This window comes from Gopherus flavomarginatus, chromosome 1 (assembly GCF_025201925.1).
Source record: "Gopherus flavomarginatus isolate rGopFla2 chromosome 1, rGopFla2.mat.asm, whole genome shotgun sequence".
Classification (NCBI taxonomy): Eukaryota; Metazoa; Chordata; order Testudines; family Testudinidae; genus Gopherus; species Gopherus flavomarginatus.
In genome coordinates, this window is record NC_066617.1 from 202,127,787 (window position 1) to 202,141,924 (window position 14,138).

The following is a 14,138-nucleotide window of genomic DNA, read 5'->3' on the forward strand; positions in this document are numbered from 1 at the left end:
ATCTTTTTTGAGATGGGGCAACCACATCTGCATGGAGTATTCAAGATCTGGGCGTACCATGGATTTATATAGAGGCAATATGATATTTTCTGTCGTCTTATCTGTTCTTTTCTTAATGTTTCCCAACATTCTCTTTGTGTTTGTTTTTTTTGACTGCTGCTGCACAGTGAGTGGAAGTTTTCAGAGAACTATTCACAGTGACTCCAAGCTCTCTTTCTTGAGTGGTAACAGCTAATTTGGACTCGATCATTTTATACGTATACTTGGGATTATGTTTGCTAATGTGCCTTACTTTGCATTTATCAGCACTGAATTTCATCTGCCATTTTGTTGGCTAATCAGCCAGTTTTAAGAGATCCTTTTGTAGCTGTTCACAGTCTGCTTGGGACTTAACTACCTTGAGTAGTTTTGTATCATCTGCAAATTTTGCCACCTCGCTGTTTACCCCTTTTTCCAGATCATGTGTGAATATGTTTATTAGGACCAGTTCCAGTACAGATGCCTGAGGGACTCCACCATTTACCTCTCTTCAGTCTGAAAACTGACCCTTTATCCCTACCCTTTGTTTCCTATCTTTTAACCAGTTGGTGATCCCATGACAGTTTGCCCAGTGCTGAAGTCAGGCTTACCAGCCTGTAATAGTTGAAGGCATTCAGCGTCTGGGCTTACAGAATGTCCCCTGCCTATATCATTAAATTTTTAATTGGCTACATTTTGAAAAGAGTTTCAGATGCTTTGAGAGAAGGCATTGCATGGTTATAGAGTAAAACTGCTTGAAAGTTGTACTTTTATATCAAATGTTGATTCTTTAGAAACTGGCTAGTGTGTAAAGAAAGAGAACTCTCTCTGAAATATCAATCAGTTGTGCTAGATGCAGCAGTGAGGCGATTCCACTGATTTATTCTTTCATCATTTTATATTGCAGACTGGCCTGTAACTGTTGGGAAGAAATTAACTGCACAAACATTACGAAGACTGAATGCAGTTTCACAGATCCAGATATCAAAAGCTTTTGGACAATTACTTTACGTGTTAGGGCTGAGCTAGGGCAAGTGAAATCTGACTGGGTGGAAACAAATACATTTGTAGCAGACCAAAACAGTAAGTCTTTTATGATCTCAGCCTCTCACCACCTTACAGAAAATATTTCTGGTAATTGTTGTGTCTTCATTTTCTTCACTTTGTATAATATATGAGAGGACTCATAGACTCTAGGACTGGAAGGGACCTCGAGAGGTCATCGAGTCCAGTCCCCTGCCCTCATGGCAGGACCAAATACTCTCTAGACCATCCCTAATAGACATTTATCTAACCTACTCTTAAATATCTCCAGAGATGGAGATTCCACAACTTCCCTAGGCAATCTATTCCAGTGTCTAACTACCCTGACAGTTAGGAACTTTTTCCTAATGTCCAACCTAAATCTCCCTTGCTGCAGTTTAAGCCCATTGCTTCTTGTTCTATCATTGGAAGCTAAGGTGAACAAGTTTTCTCCCTTCTCCTGATGACACCCTTTTAGATACCTGAAAACTGCTATCATGTCCCCTCTAAGTCTTCTCTTTTCCAAACTAAACAAACCCAATTCCTTCAGCCTTCCTTCATAGGTCATGTTCTCAAGACCTTTAATCATTCTCGTTGCTCTTCTCTGGACTCTCTCCAGTTTCTCCACATCTTTCTTGAAATGCGGTGCCCAGAACTGGACACAATACTCCAGTTGAGGCCTAACCAGCGCAGAGTAAAGCGGAAGAATGACTTCTCGTGTCTTGTTTACAACACACTTGTTAATGCATCCCACTCGAAAGAGAGGTGATGGGACCTGCTGTCTTAGGAATCAATTTTTAAAATCTATTTCAGTTTATATTGCTATGCCAGTGGTATAGATACAGAGACCTAGTAGAAACTGGTATCTGTCAACTTTTCTGTAATATTAAAACAAGTTTCTCATCTACACTTAACAACTGAGCTCTTTTCAGCACCAGTTGATGGGGGAATCTGTTGATTACAACTAATTTTCCTAGATTGAACAGAGCCCAGGAGAGCAATAACTTAACTTTGGGCTTGTCTACATCAGAAAGTTGCAGCGCTGGTGAGGGAGTTACAGCGCTGCAACTTAGGAGGTGTACACATCTGCAGGGCACCACCAGCGCTGCAACTCCCTGTTTGCAGCGCTGGCCGTACTCCCGTTTTGTCTCGGGTGTAGAGGATCCAGCGCTGGTGATCCAGCGCTGGTAATCAAGTATAGTCACTTACCAGCGCTTTTCTTGACCTCCGTGGAATAAGCAGGTATCCCAGCATACCTGAGGAAGCCTCCGGTAATCAAGCTGGTCTCCTTTCCCGGTTTGCTCTCGCGTTCCCCGAACCCCGAGCAAGCAGGTCTCCGTCCCTGCGGTTTGCAGGGTGGTTCCGGGAACGCGAGAGCAAACCGGGGAAGGAGACCAGCTTCGCCGCGGTTTGCTCTCGCGTTCCGCGAACCACCCTGCAAACCGCAGGGAAGGAGACCTGCTTGCTCGGCGGTTCGGGGAACGCGAGAGCAAACCGCGGGGAAGGAGACCAGCTTCGCCGCGGTTTGCTCTCGCGTTCCCCGAGCAAGCAGGTCTCCTTCCCTGCGGTTTGCACGGTGGTTCGCGGAACGCGAGAGCAAACCGCGGCGAAGCTGGTCTCCTTTCCCGGTTTGCTCTCGCGTTCCCCGAACCCGAGCAAGCAGGTCTCCTTCCCTGCGGTTTGCAGGGAGGTTCGGGGAACGCGAGAGCAAACCGCGGCGAAGCTGGTCTCCTTCCCCGGTTTGCTCTCGCGTTCCCCGAACCCGAGCAAGCAGGTCTCCTTCCCTGCGGTTTGCAGGGAGGTTCGGGGAACGCGAGAGCAAACCGCGGCGAAGCTGGTCTCCTTCCCCGGTTTGCTCTCGCGTTCCCCGAACCCGAACAAGCAGGTCTCCTTCCCTCCGGTTTGCAGGGTGGTTCGCGGAACGCGAGAGCAAACCGCGGCGAAGCTGGTCTCCTTTCCCGGTTTGCTCTCGCGTTCCCCGAAACCCCTTGAAGCCGCCCAACAGCGCTGCAGTGTGGCCACATCTAACACCACTTGCAGCGCTGGTTGCTGTAAGTGTGGCCACTCTGCAGCGCTGGCCCTATACAGCTGTACAAATACAGCTGTAACAACCAGCGCTGCAAAATTTTAGATGTAGACATGGCCTTTCTTATTTTCCTGTAGATTTCAGGCTTTTAGGTGCACTTAATTTTGTGATAACTCCTAAACACATTTTAGCACCAAACATACACCATTTCAAAAGTACCTACATTATGCCCTAGTTCTGTAGTATAAAGGGGTCGGGGATATACAGGGAGTACTAATACGGTATACTCCCATTTATCCAAAACCCTATTAGCTGAACTTCCACGTTATCTGAATCCCTTTCTTGTCCCTCAGCATGAGATACCTGACGTCTGCAGCCTGTAGCTTATGCTGGGGGACAAGGCAGATAATAGAGCAGACATCCCCAGCCAGGGCTGTGAGGAGGAAGACGAGCCCCTGGCCATGGCTCCGCATAAAATCAGTGTCCCATGTGCTATTCAGATAATGAGGAGTATACCATACTGACAAAATACAGGATAATTTGGTGGCTGTGTGAACACATTTAATGTTAACTTTTAGAAGTATCCACGAGTTTCCTTGTTATGGTTGGTTTCTGGGCTAGGAGGAGATTCAGTTCATAGAAGATCATAGAATATCAGGGTTGAAGGGACCTCGGGTCATCTAGTCCAACCCCCTGCTTAAAGTAGACCAATCCCCAGACAGATTTTTGCCCCAGATCCCTAAATGGCCCCCTCAAGGATTGAACTCACAACCCTGGATTTAGCAGGCCAGTGCTCAAACTACTGAGCTATGCCTCCCCTTATTGTGGGTTTCCTTTGTTCAAAAGTTAAGTTTGAAATAATATTTAGAGCAGAAGAGATTCATTCATTATTCCCTCTTATTTCCCAACCTGGGGAATGGATCCTGTGGATGGGGACATCCGGCTAGCTCAAAGAGAGCGCAAGGCAGAGGGGAGGGACTGCATGATTCCATACGTACTCTTTCCCAGCTGTTGTGTATCCAGTGCTCTGGATAGTTTCAATTGACCCCTTGAAAGCCAGCAGCCTTCTCTGCCTTTTCATGTGGCACCACATGTAGCCAATCCTAAAATCAATTCCAGTAAATTCAAATGTTAGCCTTCTATCTTGTGTGTATTTTTCCCTATGGCATTCAAATCAGCCACGTGGATCAACCCCAGATCATGTTTCATGCCCTGAGCGGTGAGAGAGAGAATGTACAGGGAGAGAGTTACCCTGCCAAGGGAAACTTATAAGCAAAATGCACAGAAGAGAGGACACATTAAAGGAGAGACAGCAGTTGCAACTGTAATAGGGCGTGATGCAAGAAGAAACTAAAAGGTTCATGATCCAGTGTATTAAGAAGAGGGCCAACTTTCCCCAAAATAATTTTGAGCAGAGCAGAACCATTTGAAACAGGGTAAAGTTAATTATTTTTGTTTGTCTGTTATCATAGCACAGATGACATTGCAGCATAATAAATGTAAACATGTCCTGCCATTATAAGTGAAAATAATAAGCCGAGGTTACAGGAAAGGATCAGTTTTCTCTTGTGTTATGCTCGGCTGTCCGACTTTTGTTCTGGTCTTTTTAACATTTTTTTTATATATTTGTAAAATAGAAGTGTGTAGCGCTCAGAACCCCATTGTATTAGGTACTGTAATACAATTTAGAGTCCAGAGCAACTCACCTTTTTTTCCTTTATGCCATGCTATAACAATAATTAGGGATAAACGAATTGCTTGGTAGTCTTGTATTTATACTGGAAGGTACATTTTAGCAGTTCACTTCCAAACTTTGGTGACCAACAAAATGTTCAATAGGAAAATTAAAATATAACACATGAACATAAGTGTGATCGGTTCGGTCACAGGGACCCCCTTGGGACTGCCACCTGATATGCTGAGACTACCTCTGAGCCTGGCAGCTTGGGTCTTCAGTACCCTGTCTTGTTGAGCCAGACACGCTAGCCTGCTACAAACACAGACTCAGGACTGAACCATGTCTCCCACAAGCTGCAGACTTAACTGAAAATAGCTTAAGAAGTACTCTTGTCTCTAGCACCGAGACATCCAGTGTCCAATGGGATCCAAACTCCAAATTAATCCATTTTGCTCTGTCTAAAGCTTATACAGGGTAAACTCATAAATTGTTCGCCCTCTATAACACTGATAGATATGCACAGCTGTTTGCTCCCCCGGTATTAATTACTTGCTCTGACTTAATTAATAAGTAAAAAGTGATTTTATTAAATATAAAAAGTAAGATTTAAGTGGTTCCAAGTAATAACAGACAGAACGAAGTATGCTGCCAAGCAAAATAAAACAAAAACACCCAAGTCTAAGCCTAATACAGTAAGAAACTGATTACAGATGAAAACTCACCCTCAGAGATGTTCCAGTAAGCTTCTTTCACAGACTAGACTCCTTTCTAGTCTGGGCCCAATCCTTTCCTGGGTACAGTCCTTGTTCCAGCTCAGGTGGTAGCTAGTGGATTTCGCATGACTGCAGCCCCCTTTGTTCTGTTCCAACCCCTTATATACCTTTGGCACAAGGCAGGAATCTTTTGTCTCTTTGGGTTCCCACCCCTACTTCTAAATGGAAAAAATCTTTTGTCTCTTTGGGTTCCCACCCCTACTTCTAAATGGAAAAACACCTGGTTTAAGATGGATTCCAGTACCAGGTGAAATGGTCACATGTCCTGTGAGACCCCAAGCCTTCATTCTTCCTGGCCTCACTCACAGGAAGGCTTGCAAGTTAAACAGAGACATCTACAGTCAATTGTTCTAGTTGATGAGAGCCATCAAGATTCTAAACCACCATTAATGGCCCACACTTTGCATAACTACATAGACCTCAGAGTTACATTTTATATATTAGTTTGATACAAGAGTGATACACTTATAAAAATTGGATAACCACACTGTCAATTATAAGCTTTGTAATAATACCTTACAAGAGACCTTTTGCATGGAGCATATTCCAGTTGCATTATATTCACATTCATTCGAATATTTTCATAAAATCATATGGAGTGCAATGTCACAATAAGACCCACTTCTTTTCCTCTTCTTTAAGCCTCGGCTACACTGAGAGTTTGCTCCAGTCCCAGCTATTGAAGACTAGTCACTGATGTAGCTGGAGCAGTGCAAACTCTTAAGGTAGGCAGGCATAGCTGCTATTCACACTGGTGGGGCCTAGCCTTGTTTGAAATAAAGATAACCAGCAGTAGTGCAAATTGCAGTTTTGCCTGCCTATACCAGAGGTGGTACCAATGCAGCCACACCTATGGCTAGAACCAGGATAAATCTCTAGCAATAGACAAGGCCTTGGTTCTCCTTCCAGCGTGTTGCATGCATCTAACTTCTCCTCCTTGCTTGCATCAGTCTTCTCATCCTTCTTCCTCTAGAATCTTTTTGCTTTCTTTTTCTCTTCTTAGCAACTGCAGCATATAACAGTAGTGCCATGTTGAAATACAGGAGCACTTCACAGATGCAGCTGGCTGTGAATTGAAACTGAGTGGGGTTATAACATCCTCATCAGTTTCCTTTTGCGGCATTCTCCACCTGTACATAGGCTTTGGGCGTGAGACACACTGCTCTGGAGTTGATTGCCTGTTGAAGGGGTGTGTGAGAGAGACTACCAATAAGATATGATAATCATTAAGAAGCACATATATGGTGTGTGTTTATCTGTAGTTGTCAGTGCTTTGTAAATGCTGGTAAACTTCACTGTGGATAAAACTGAGGGATAGAGTGAAATGATTTTCCCAAAATCACACAATGAGTCAGTAGCATAGCCAATAATAGAACCCACATCCTCTGACTCTAAGTCCAGTGTTCTATCTGCTGGAACAGATGAGGCTCCTTTGCTGGGAGGCAATATGGGAGGCACAGACTGTATAACTGATCTGGCATTTTGCAGGAAAAATTTAAATCAGATTAATGTCAACAGGGCTATGCAAAACTCAGAGTGAACTGCAGATAGATCCTGCTACAGCTTGATAATTTTTCAAGATAAAGTAGACGAAATGATTCTTTGTATCATTTAAATTCACATAAAAAGCCTGCTAAGGTTGTCCCACCCCCCACACACACTGTGAACTCTGGGGTACAGATGTGGAGACCCCCTAAACTTATATTCTATTAATTTAGGTTAAAACTTCCCCAAGGCACAAATTCCTTTCCTTGTCCTTGGACGGTATGCTGCCACCACCAAGTGATTTTACACAAATATTCAGGGGACGGTCACTTGGAATCCCTATCCCCCAAAATATCCCCCCCAAGCCCTTTAACCCCCTTTCCTGGGGAGGCTTGAGCATAATACACTAACCAATTGCCTTAGCAATGTGGGCACTGATCAGACCCTTTGATTTCAGTGTCCTGAAGACAATCAGGTTCTTAAAAGAACTTTATTTATAAAGAAAAAATTAAGAATCACACCTGCAAAATCAGGATGGAAAGTACTTTACAGGGTAATAGAAAGATTTAAAATGCCGACGATTCCCCTCTGGGCTCAGCTTCACAGTTACAAAAACAGGAATAAAACTACCTCGGTAGCATAGGAAAACTCACAAGCCAAAACAAAAGATAACCTAATGCATTTCTTTACCCTACTTACAATCTCTATGGTTTTAGATGGATTATTCCAGGTATATTTTCAGGAGATGATATACCTGGTTGACTTCTCCCTTCATCCGGAGAGGGAACAACAAAAGAGAACAACAAACAAATTCTTCTCCCTCCGCGCCCCCCCCTCCCCAAATTTGAAAGGATCTTCTTTTCTCATTGGTCCTTCTAATCAGGTGCTAACTGGGTTATTTGAACTGCTTAACCCTTTCCCCTATATTCATGACACAGCCAATATTTAGTGCTATGGAGCTATTTGAAATAGAGTAAATGGTATTTGAACACTTTATATCTCTTCCAGATAACAGGCTGTTGTATTCAGTAGTTTCTTATTATGTATCAGATCAAAACTGTTAGGAAATGTGCTCATTTTAAAAAATTCCACATATTCATCTATTTTTTGTTCATTTTCAGCTACTATAGGGCCTCCTGTTATAGTAAATGTGGATTCAACATCTGATTCACTTTTCCTTAACTTCTTGCACACTGTAAAAGAAGATACTTTACAATATCTTGTGCGCTACTGGGAGAATTCAACAAACAAACAACATGTAAGAATTCTTCTTATCTCTCTCTCCTTTCTTTGGTAAAATGGTAGACAGAAATGGAGGGCAGAGTTGTAATATTGACCTTTTTTCCAGCAGAAAGGAAGCTTGTTAGTTAACTGAAGGGAAATTAATCTAATCTAGGCTCAAATGTATTATGTGTTTGTTAATTGAATGGATGTAAAGTTTTCCAAAGCACTTAGCAGTCCCATTTTCAAAAGTGATTTGGGCTCCTAAACACCTTTGTCACTTCTGAAAATCAGACTCTTAAGTCACGTAGGCACTTTTGAAAATTTTACCTAGGACCTCTGAGATTTTTCTCTCTATCTCAGGTCTTGTTTACACTGGGAATTTCAGCCACTTGTGTCCAGTTACTGGAGTAGCTGTGCTGGTTCAAATCAAAGCCTTAATGTAGACAGGTGGAAAAACTGCTACAAGACCTGATTTATGCCGTATCAAGTAAGGTGAGGTGTGCCAGTTCAAATTATGGCCTATAGATAGGGCCCTACCAAATTCACAGTCCATTTTGGTCAATTTCATGATCATAGGATTTTAAAAATTGTAAATTTCATGATTTCAGCTATTTAAGTCTGAAATGCCATGGTGTTGTAATTGTAAGAGTCCTGATCCAAAAAGGAGTTGTGGGGGGATTGCAAGGTTATTTGGGGGTTGGGGTGGGAAATGGGTTATGGTACTGCTACCCTTACTTCTGCGCTCTGCTGGTGGCGGCAATTCTTTGAGAGCAGCAGCTGCTGGCCAGGAGCCCAGCTCTGAAGGCGGAGCTGCCACCAGCAGCAGCGCAGAAGTGAGGATGGAATGGCATAGTATTGTCACCCTTACTTCTGTGCTCCTGCCTGCAGAGCTAGGCCCTCAGTCAGCAGCCGCTGCCCTCCAGCCACTCAGCTCTGAAGGCAGCAGTGCAGAGCTAAGGGTAGCAGTACTGCGACCCCCGCTAAAATAGCCTTGTGACACACCCTCATCCCCTCCCCCGCAACTCATTTTTTGGTTAGGACCACCAATTTGAGAAACACTGGTCTCTTCTGTTAAATCTGTATAGTATAAGGTAAAAGCACACAAAAGACCAGATTTCACCGGGAGAGACCATATTTCATGGTCCGTGATGCATTTTTCATGGCCATGAATTTGGTAGGGCTCTATCTATAGAGGTTTTGCAAACATGGTGTACTCCAAGTCACTAGTATAGTTATACTTTTGTTTGGACTACCAGTGGCTATAAGCTGGGAAAATTCCCAGTTTAGACAGGCTGGCTTTGGGGTGAATAAACTGCCCACAAATGAGGAATTTTTGTTTTAAAGACATAGACTGATGCATTTTTTTCATTTATGAAATTAACTGCCTCTGGCCAGAGTCATCCCATCAACAGGCCAGACCAGGGCAACTGCCCTGGGTCTTGTGCTTCAGGGGAATGTGGGGAGGCCAGGGCGGCCCAGGGGGCCTGGTGCTGGCAGCAGGGGTCGGCCCCATCCCCTGCACTCACCAGCCGAGGCATTTGTTTCTTTTCCTTTCCTGCAGCCCCTTGGGCTCAGTCTCTGCGGTAGCAGCCAGCGACCCGGTCTCAACTTGCTCTTCCGGGGCTCAGTGTCACCTGCTGCTGTAGGGTCCTAGCACCTCCCAACCACTAGTGCCTGGGCAGGCTGACCCTGACCCTTCCCTTTTCCAGTGGGACCTTCCAGCAGCACAGGGGGTTCCCTAGCACAGGTGAGTGCCAGCCAGTAGTCTCCATCACCCAGCATAGGTGTCCCCACAGTGCCCCACGCTTCCCCCTTCCACTGCCCTTTCTCCCCTCTCCCAGCACTGTGTGGGGTCCTCCAATGCCATCTCCAGGCCAGGGCCAGCCTTTATCACCCCTTTGCCTCAGGGTCCTCCTTGCCTTTCATCTCTCCAGCCTTGGGGTTCCCCTCCCTGCAGTACCAGGCCCTGGGGTCCCACAACTCTGCTCTCTCCACCACCAGCCAGGACTGGGGTCCTCCATCCATCTGCTTTTCTGCTTCCCCTCCCCTTCCCAGCCCTCAGAGAAAACAGATCTTAGAGCCCCTCCTCCATGCTGGGGCATCCTGAGGTCCCCCAGCACCAGGGCACACGTAGGCCTTCCAAGAGTCTCCCAATTCCTGAGACATGAACTCTGTGTTGCAAATGTGTAATTGCATTTAAAACAAAAATCCACTGAGGGTAGCAAGACCATATGCACTTGGGAATTAAGTTTGCTGTGAGGAAGTCAGGGAAGGTGGATTTCAGAATGTAAGTGGTATGGCACTGATTTTTTTTAATTTTTTTTTTTCAAATTATATGAACTTCATTATTGTAGTTCATTCTTATAACAACACTATAATTATACAGCTGGGTGCTATCAATATTTAACCTGTGGCCAGCAGCTGCCCTTGAAGTTCACTGTAACCAGATTACATCTGTATAAAAAATGTTAAGGATGGCCCCAGACAGGCTGATTTGCCCTGGGCCCTGCCCCTCCCCTAGGGACGGCCCTGCCTCTGGTTTTCCAACTACTTTCCTGTTTCATTTCAGTTAATCTTAGCTGAGCTTTTTTTTAAAAAAAAAAAAAGACCGTGCCCAGGTTAATGCACCTTCCTCCTTTCCCAGAAAAATTGAGTTTTCTGACACACTTTTAACATACACCTCTACCTCAATATAACACTGTCCTCAGGAGCCAAAAAATCTTACCACGTTATAGGTGAAACCGCATTATCTCAACTTGCTTTAATCCGCCTGAGTGCGCAGCCCCGCCCCCTCCCCAGCCCCTTTACCACGTTATATCCAAATTCATGTTATATTGAGGTAGAGGTGTACTCCTCTTCCTCTAGCTGACATACAGATGAGACAGAACTGAGACCCTCATGTCATAGCTTTTAGCTTTGACATTAAGAATGAATCAAGTTCTTAACTGAGCTACCCAGCACTGAAAAAGGCAAACTGCTAGCTTTGTTAGGACTGTGGACATAGACTCATAGACTCCAGGACTGGAAGGGACCTCGAGAGGTCATCGAGTCCAGTCCTCTGCCCTCATGGCAGGACCAAATACTCTCTAGACCATCCCTAATAGACATTTATCTAACCTACTCTTAAATATCTCCAGAGATGGAGATTCCACAACTTCCCTAGGCAATCTATTCCAGTGTTTAACTACCCTGACAGTTAGGAACTTTTTCCTAATGTCCAACCTAAATCTCCCTTGCTGCAGTTTAAGCCCATTGCTTCTTGTTCTATCGTTGGAGGCTAAGGTGAACAAGTTTTCTCCCTCCTCCTGATGACACCCTTTTAGATACCTGAAAACTGCTATCATGTCCGCTCTCAGTCTTCTCTTTTCCAAACTAAACAAACCCAATTCCTTCAGCCTTCCTTCATAGGTCATGTTCTCAAGACCTTTAATCATTCTTGTTGCTCTTCTCTGGACCCTCTCCAATTTCTCCACATCTTTCTTGAAATGCGGTGCCCAGAACTGGACACAATACTCCAGCTGAGGCCTGACCAGCGCAGAGTAAAGCGGAAGAATGACTTCTTGTGTCTTGTTTACAACACACCTGTTAATGCATCCCAGAATCGTGTTTGCTTTTTTTGCAGCAGTATCACACTGTTGACTCATATTAAGCTTGTGGTCTACTATGACCCCTAGATCTCTTTCTGCCATACTCCTTCCTAGACAGTCTCTTCCCATTCTGTATGTGTGAAACTGATTGTTCCTTCCTAGGTGGAGCACTTTGCATTTATCTTTATTGAACTTCATCCTGTTTACCTCAGACCATTTCTCCAATTTGTCCAGATCGTTTTGAATTTTGACCCTGTCCTCCAAAGCAGTTGCAATCCCTCCCAGTTTGGTATCATCCGCAAACTTAATAAGCTTACTTTCTATGCCAACATCTAAATCGTTGATTAAGATATTGAACAGAACCGGTCCCAGAACAGACTCCTGCGGAACCCCACTTGTTATACCTTTCCAGCAGGATTGGGAGCCATTAACAACTACTCTCTGAGTACGGTTATCCAGCCAGTTATGCACCCACCTTATAGTAGCCCCATCTAAATTGTACTTTCCTAGTTTATCTATAAGAATATCATGCGAGACTGTATCAAATGCCTTACTAAAGTCTAGGTATATCACATCCACCGCTTCTGCCTTATCCACAAGGCTCGTTATCCTATCAAAGAACGCTATCAGATTAGTTTGACACGATTTGTTCTTTACAAATCCATGCTGGCTATTCCCTATCACCTCACCACCTTACAAGTGTTTGCAGATGATTTCTTTAATTACCTGCTCCATTATCTTCCCTGGCACAGAAGTTAAACTAACTGGTCTATAGTTTCCTGGGTTGTTTTTATTTCCCTTTTTATAGATGGGCACTATATTTGCCCCCTTCCAGTCTTCTGGAATCTCCCCCGTCTCCCATGATTTCCCAAAGATAATAGCTAGAGGCTCAGATACCTCTTCTATTAACTCCTTGAGTATTCTAGGATGCATTTCATCAGGCCCTGGTGACTTGCAGGCATCTAACTTTTCTAAGTGATTTTTTACTTGCTCTTTTTTTATTTTCTCTTCTAAACCTACCCTCTTCCCGTAAGCATTCACTATACTAGACATTCCTTCAGACTTCTCAGTGAAGACCGAAACAAAGAAGTCATTAAGCATCTCTGCCATTTCCAAGTCTCCTGTTACTGTTTCCCCCTCCTCACTGAGCAGTGGGCCTACCCTGTCCTTAGTCCTCCTCTTGCTTCTAATGTATTGATAAAAAGTCTTCTTGTTTCCCTTTATTCCCATAGCTAGTTTGAGCTCATTTTGTGCCTTTGCCTTTCTAATCTTGCCTCTGCATTCCTGTGTCATTTGCCTATATTCATCCTTTGTAATCTGACCTAGTTTCCATTTTTTATATGACGCCTTTTTATTTTGTAGGTCACGCAAGATTTCGTGATTAAGCCAATGTGGTCTTTTGCCACATTTTCTATCTTTCCTAACCATCGGAATAACTTGCTTTTGGGCCCTTAATAGTGTCCCTTTGAAAAACTGCCAACTTGCCTCAGTTGTTTTTCCCCTCAGTCTTGATTCCCATGGGACCTTACCTATCAGCTCTCTGAGCTTACCAAAGAATACCTTTAGCGTTGCCCTACAGTTCTCTCAGCTAGCTCCATTCTTGTGAGTAGGCCAAGAGATAAATTGGTGAAAGTCTTGATCTTCAGTGGACAGAACTTCATCTTATTCAGTTCTTGCTGTCTGAGGCCAGTGGCTCTAGTGTCAAGAGTGGAGGGTTGATGCAAAACACGAACACCATACTTTCATCTGTCTTTAATCCCTAGATAATGATTCTAGGCATCCTAGCCTAGAAGCTGGTATTTTAAAGCAGCAGATTTGTTTTTGACGATATTTTTGTTTTGTTGTTTTTTCCAACTCCTACTTCTTCTGCCAAATCACCTTTTACTGCAGGAATTGGCACAAAAATACTGCAGACTTTCAGAGGTTCTAAGGGTGTTTCATGTACAGTGAAATTTTACATTAACCTACATGCATTCACAAAATAATCATGTCCGTGGTAGATGGGGAGCGTAAATAGCCAGATTTTATTTCATTGAAGCAGAATGCCTCTAATAAAATTTGCGTTTAAAATGCACTGCAATAAGAAGCTCATACTGTTATACACCTCTACCCCGATATAACGCTACCCAATATAACATGAATTCGTATATAACGCGGTAAAGCCACGCTTCGGGGGCTGTGGGACTGCATGCTCCAGCAGATCAAAGCAAGTTCGATATAATGTGGTTTCACCTATAACACGTCAAGATTTTTTGGCTCCCGAGGACAGCGTTATATTGGGGTAGAGGTGTACTACTTTTGCATAATGTTAGTTATGAAAAATA

At 43.9% G+C, this 14,138-nt stretch overlaps 1 protein-coding gene across 3 annotated transcripts in view; it reads left to right on the forward strand.

Annotated features, from left to right (window-relative positions):
* Positions 1–14,138, forward strand: part of IFNGR2 (interferon gamma receptor 2) — a 45,060-nt gene that overhangs the window by 17,174 nt on the left and 13,748 nt on the right. For all 3 annotated transcript variants that reach the window (XM_050929586.1, XM_050929605.1, XM_050929595.1), the window contains 2 exons: positions 926–1,101; positions 8,125–8,261. In XM_050929586.1, the coding sequence (XP_050785543.1) occupies positions 926–1,101; positions 8,125–8,261 (313 nt within the window). The remainder of the gene's footprint in view (positions 1–925; positions 1,102–8,124; positions 8,262–14,138) is intronic.